The sequence below is a fragment of the Pollachius pollachius genome (assembly GCF_949987615.1).
Source record: "Pollachius pollachius genome assembly, chromosome: 7".
Classification (NCBI taxonomy): Eukaryota; Metazoa; Chordata; class Actinopteri; order Gadiformes; family Gadidae; genus Pollachius; species Pollachius pollachius.
Genome location: NC_136940.1, coordinates 982,870 through 988,650, shown reverse-complemented (window position 1 = coordinate 988,650; position 5,781 = coordinate 982,870). Strand labels below are relative to the sequence as shown.

The 5,781-nt window shown below is 52.4% G+C and overlaps 1 protein-coding gene across 1 annotated transcript in view; it reads right to left on the bottom strand.

The window, feature by feature from the left end:
* Nucleotides 1–2,123: 2,123 nt before the first annotated feature.
* The window catches only part of nhsa (Nance-Horan syndrome a (congenital cataracts and dental anomalies)), a gene marked incomplete at its 5' end in the record, with an annotated part of 16,077 nt that continues 12,419 nt past the window's right edge, over nucleotides 2,124–5,781 (bottom strand). Inside the window, 3 exons of the mRNA XM_079739280.1 lie at nucleotides 2,124–4,043; nucleotides 4,690–4,852; nucleotides 5,270–5,781. The exon at nucleotides 5,270–5,781 is cut by the window's right edge and continues 2,449 nt beyond it. Coding sequence (XP_079595406.1) covers nucleotides 3,386–4,043; nucleotides 4,690–4,852; nucleotides 5,270–5,781 — 1,333 coding nt within the window. The 3' untranslated portion in view covers nucleotides 2,124–3,385. The remainder of the gene's footprint in view (nucleotides 4,044–4,689; nucleotides 4,853–5,269) is intronic.

Here is a 5,781-nt window from a genome sequence, read left to right as displayed (position 1 = left end):
TGGGTGAATGTTGGGCGATATTGTGAAGCGCTTTGAGTGGCAACTTGTTGGAAAAGCGCTGTATAAATGCATCCATTTAACGTTGTTATTTTTTCATTTGTTTATACACTTACTTTGGAGACCAAGAATCTGTCTTACTCTTTCGAACAACAACATAAACGTGTAAAAGCCGTCCAACTGAAACAATGACAATTACAGCAAGCGAAGTCTGGTTTTTCAAAGCAGTCACATTTATTGTCGTTTCTTTATACATTTCTAAACAACCGTTTGTGCCGATTGTTTGATAAAATCTGCAATGGAAATTTCTTGAATGCTTACTAAAAATAAATACAGGACAACATGTAGCACTGCTCAAAAATATACAGAAGTTTTAAAATCAATGTAAACTTTAAAAAGAATTACTTACAAAAAAGAAAAAAAATCAACAACTTTTGCAGCAGTTTCAAAAGTCATGTATTTACAAGTTTGTACAAAAACAATAGAAAAACTTGTGGTGAGAATCAACCGAAGAGTCTCGTCCAACTGAAACAGCTTTTTCGTACCGAAGGTGATGATCTAGCGTAACTTTAGCGTCCGAACTCTAAACCACGCTAAGAAAGAGGCTAACACTAAACCAGTACGTCGAAGGACTTCAAGAGTCTACTTTGATTATTCATCTAAATCATAATAATAATAAAATTCTCCCGGGAACCGCGTGATAAATATCCCAACGAGAAAAGGCGACAAAATAAAGGTTCACAACAACAACAACCACTGGATCAGTGCAAAAAGTCTCAGTACATGTAGTATTGGAATGGAGCCTGGCTCTGTGTACCATTACAGATACAGCTGTACAGATACAGATGTATCTGTTACCATTACAGATACAGCTGTACAGATACAGATACATCTGTACCATTACAGATACAGCTGTACAGATACAGATGTATCTGTTACCATTACAGATACAGCTGTACATATAACTCTGGTACCAGGGGCCTGCATCGGTTCTGGTACCAGGGGCCAGTATTGGTTCTGGTACCAGGGGCCAGTATTGGTTCCAGTACCAGAGGCCTGTATTAGTTCTGGTACCAGGGGCCTGCATCGGTTCTGGTACCAGGGGCCTGTATTAGTTCTGGTACCAGGGGCCAGTATTGGTTTCAGTACCAGGGCCCAGTATTGGTCCCGGTTCACCGTACCAGGCAGAGTACGCTGCTCACCCTGTTCCCAGCCCGGTGGTTCTCTGCTGCGTCAGAGCCCGGTGGTTCTGTGAGGTGTGTATTCAGTACGACAGCATTCTGTGAGGTGGAGCTAGTGGACATCCAGAGAACCGTCTGATAGGTCCACCGTGTACAGTACAGTGTTCTAGACGTCTGGTTAATCCTCAGGGACTCAGAGTGACTACAGGGGGCTCGTACCGTCATGTGACCAGGGAACAGCTCCTACTATGAGCGTGTGGTAATAGTGTATGATAACATACATGTTGGTCATGTGTTTTAGCTTATGATTACTTATAAATTGCTTTTAAATAGCGTGCATACCTTTCACCAGAACCAGTGTCTTTGTATTGCTAAGTCCTCTTGCACAAACAGAATAAGACTCTTGATAAAATATGGTTTTAAAAATATGTGTATCTCATCTTGTACTTTGTCAAAAGATTGCATACTAAGGTTTAGCTCTCAGCCAATTAGAAAGACAAGTCTATAGTTTTAACCTTTCAAATTCTGAAAGTATTCGCTACAAAGAAATATAAACTTCAATCCATCACGTTTTTTTTTTATAGAAATCCTCCACTCTCAGACCAGACCGTCAACCAATCACAGCCGACCTCCAAACTACTTTCCAATGACATCAACATCGTTTATAACACTGACTTATAAAACTCTTAAAAACATACACACCTCCTCTCCCCCCTCTCACCTCACCCTCCCCCCTCTCACCTCACCCTCCCCCCTCTCACCTCACCCTCCCTCCTCTCACCTCACCCTCCCCCCTCTCACCTCACCCTCCCCCCTCTCACCTCACCCTCCCTCCTCTCACCTCACCCTCCCTCCTCTCACCTCACCCTCCCTCCTCTCACCTCACCCTCCCTCCTCTCACCTCACCCTCCCTCCTCTCACCTCACCCTCCTTCCTCTCCCCCGACTCCAGTCTGCAGCCTCCAACGTCCTGCTAACGTTCTGCTAACGTTCTGCTAACGTTCTGCTAGCATTCTGCTAACGTTCTGCTAACGTATTGCTAGCATTCTACTAAAATTCTAATTAATGTTCTGCTAACGTTCTGTTAATATTCTGTGAACGTTCTGCTCACGTTCTGTTGGCATTCTGCTAAAGTTCTGCTTACGTTCTATTAGCATTCTGCAAATATTCTTCTGATGTTCTGCTGTTTAAGTTGTGATTACATCGGTAACATTTCTGAAAACGTTCTGCTAATGTTCTGTTAGCATTCTGCTAACGTTCGGCTCTCGTTCTGCTAACGTTCTGCTCTTGTTCTTCTAACGTTATTCAATCTGTTCTATCAAGATTGTGAAGACAATTTGGGGGTTGTCAATTTACGAGAGAGGTACAGATCCCAAAGTATCTGTACATTCAGAACTGTTCAAAAGCTTACAAAGTGTACCTTTATGTTCAAACCGCCGTACTATATTATACTCATTATATATTTGATGTGTTATAAAAATAATGTCTTTAGAAAGTCGTTGCATAACTGGCCTATTGCATAACATAGCTGTGTTGGGGGGGCACCATTTGTTTTTTTTAGTTTTTTCTGGTTGCCTAGACACGAGCATTCACAGAATACCGGTCCCGATAGAGTCCTTTGCGTTTTCGCAGTGTTGTTAAAAATCGCTACACTCTAAAATATAGATTTAATTTCCTTAATTCATAGTTAATGTTTGACAGTTGCTCACTGTCATTTTGAAAACCTATCGTTCACTACCATTTATAAACCGGGTCACTATCCAAACACAGGAAGGCCGTCCCCAGACCCAAGTGGAGGGTCAGCGGGGGTCTGAGACTGTGGGGGTGGGGGTCAGCGGGGTCTGAGACTGTGGGGGTGGGGGTCAGCGGGGTCTGAGACTGTGGGGGTGGGGGTCAGCGGGGTCTGAGACTGTGGGGGTGGGGGTCAGCGGGGGTCTGAGACTGTGGGGGTGGGGGTCAGCGGGGTCTGAGACTGTGGGGGTGGGGGTCAGCGGGGTCTGAGACTGTGGGGGTCAGCGGGGGTCTGAGACTGTGGGGGTCAGCCGACGGTGGACACTCGTCCACCGTCGGCCAACGCACACATCCCTCCCCCGACGGCCGACAGCACGGCACCCAGCGCTCACCCCGCTGCGCTCCTCGTCCTCCCGCCCCCGGGACTCGGCCGCGTACAGCCGATAGGTCGGGAGCACAGGTCAAAGGTCGCCGCCCCTAGCTGCCCCCCGAGGAGGGCCGGTCGTCGGGGGGGCTCCCGTCCGAACCCTCACCCTCGCCCTCCGAGATGGCCTGCATGGGCGCCGCGAAGAAGCGGCAGCGGGCGGCGTAGCGGCTGCTGGTGGCGGGCGGCGGGACCCGGGGCCGCCCCCCCCCCCGGGCCCCTGGGGGCCCCGAGGGCGAGGCCTTGGGGGAGAAGCCCTCGGCGTTGGCTCGGGGCAGCGGGCTGAGCGGCGCCTCGGGGAACAGCACCCCCTGGAGCTGCTGCTCGAAGGGGGAGAGGGGGGAGGCGTGGGGGGAGAGCGGCTCGTCCTCCCCCAGCGGGTCCCCGGGGGCCCGGGGCCCGGCCGGGCTGCGGAGGATCTCGGAGGCGGACATGCGGTAGCTGGAGTCGGAGCGGCTGCCCTTGCGCAGCAGCAGCAGCTTGAACTCCTCGTTGGAGGTGGACGACTTCTTCACGCTGCGGTAGATGGGGCTGGGGGCCTTCTGCAGGGGGGGGGCGGGGGAGGCCGGCGGGGGCATGGCGGGGGGCGGCGTCGGGGGGCCGGGGGGCGCCGACGCAGGGGCGGGCGACGTAGCCCCGGAGGCAGCCCCCAGCCGGCCCCGGGCCCCCAGCTCAGCGGAGTCCCTGCGGCCCAACACCTTCCTCTTGGACCTGGGGAGAGAACGCACAGGACGGGTTAACTAATGACCAGAGGAGGACGGGTTAACTAATGACCAGAGGAGGACGGGTTAACTAATGACCAGAGGAGGACGGGTTAACTAATGACCAGAGGAGGACGGGTTAACTAATGACCAGAGGAGGACGGGTTAACTAATGACCAGAGGAGGACGGGTTAACTAATGACCAGAGGAGGACGGGTTAACTAATGACCAGAGGAGCATGGGTTAACTAATGACCAGAGGAGCATGGGTTAACTAATGACCAGAGGAGGACGGGTTAACTAATGACCAGAGGAGGACGGGTTAACTAATGACCAGAGGAGCATGGGTTAACTAATGACCAGAGGAGGACGGGTTAACTAATGACCAGAGGAGGACGGGTTAACTAATGACCAGAGGAGGACGGGTTAACTAATGACCAGAGGAGGACCGGTCATTAGTTAACCAACGTCCGCAGTCTGCCTATGTGCATCCTAATGCTAGGATACAGGTCACTATGACCAGGGGGGGTCAGTATGACCAGGGGGTCACTATGACCAGGGGGTCACTATGACCAGGGGGTCAGTATGACCAGGGGGTCAGTATGACCAGGGGTGTAGGGGTGTGTAGGCAGGGTGTAGGGAGGGTGGGCAGCCTACCTGTGTATCATGGCAAACAGGTCCTCGGTGGTCCGTGTTCTGGAGGGCGACTGGAAAACGCTGTCATCCCCCGACCGCGCCTCGTCGCTCGCCGATGACATAACGGGCGACGTCACGCTGTCCTCGCTCGGTGATGATGTCACGTTCCCGCTAGACGAAGACCCTGTTGGAGGAGACGCTGTATGAGCTGAGAGTCTTCATCGTATTAAGTGCACCTCATCAGAGCCACACCCGTCCTACGCACTTAATGTATGTTGTACGTCCTGCCACTTACAAATAGTACTTAGCATGGTGTAGCAGCTCATCCTAGATATCTCTTTTGAATCAGGGAATGGGTTAACCTAGTGATTGTTAGTGCTTGGCACTTGGTTGTATGAACATCCTTACTGTATCGACAGAGATATACTGTTGATTCTCTTTCTTCAGACAAATGCACTTATTGTAAGTCGCTCTGGATAAAAGCGTCTGCTGAACGCCCTGAAGGTAAGTACACTTCATCATGACCTCGCCCACAAAAAGAGTTGACCCCCGAGAGAGAGAGAGAGAGAGAGAGAGACAGAGAGAGAGAGAGTTCTTGTACCTTTACTGGAGCTGTCGTCTGCGTCGGGGGAGGAGCTCCAAGAGGAACCCAACGACTCGTCCTGTAGCCCTGCCTCTGTTCCCAGGCCGGGCGGGGAGCTGTCTGATGGACAGCTCTCTGACGGACTGGTCTCTGACGGACAGCTCTCTGACGGACTGGTCTCTGACGGACAGCTCTCTGATTGACAGCTCTCTAACGGACAGCTGTCAGCCGGCCCCTGCTGGCTCTCCGCAGTGTGCTCCTGGCGGTAGGCCCGCGGCGGGCTGGTCATGCCCAGGTAGGGAGGCTCCTCCTCCTCCTCCTCCTCCTCCTCCTTCAGCTTGGTCTCTGGCGGGGGGGGAGTCTCCTCCGCTGGACAGAGGGGGTCCGGGGCGGACCCTCGGGGCGTCTGTCCCTCGGGGTGACCTGACGTCCCGGGGCAGCGGTCTGCCTCCCCGTCGCCGGCGGAGGCCAGGGCGGTGTCCACCAGGGCGTGTCTGTCGATGACATCACTGGGACACGCCCTCTCCCCG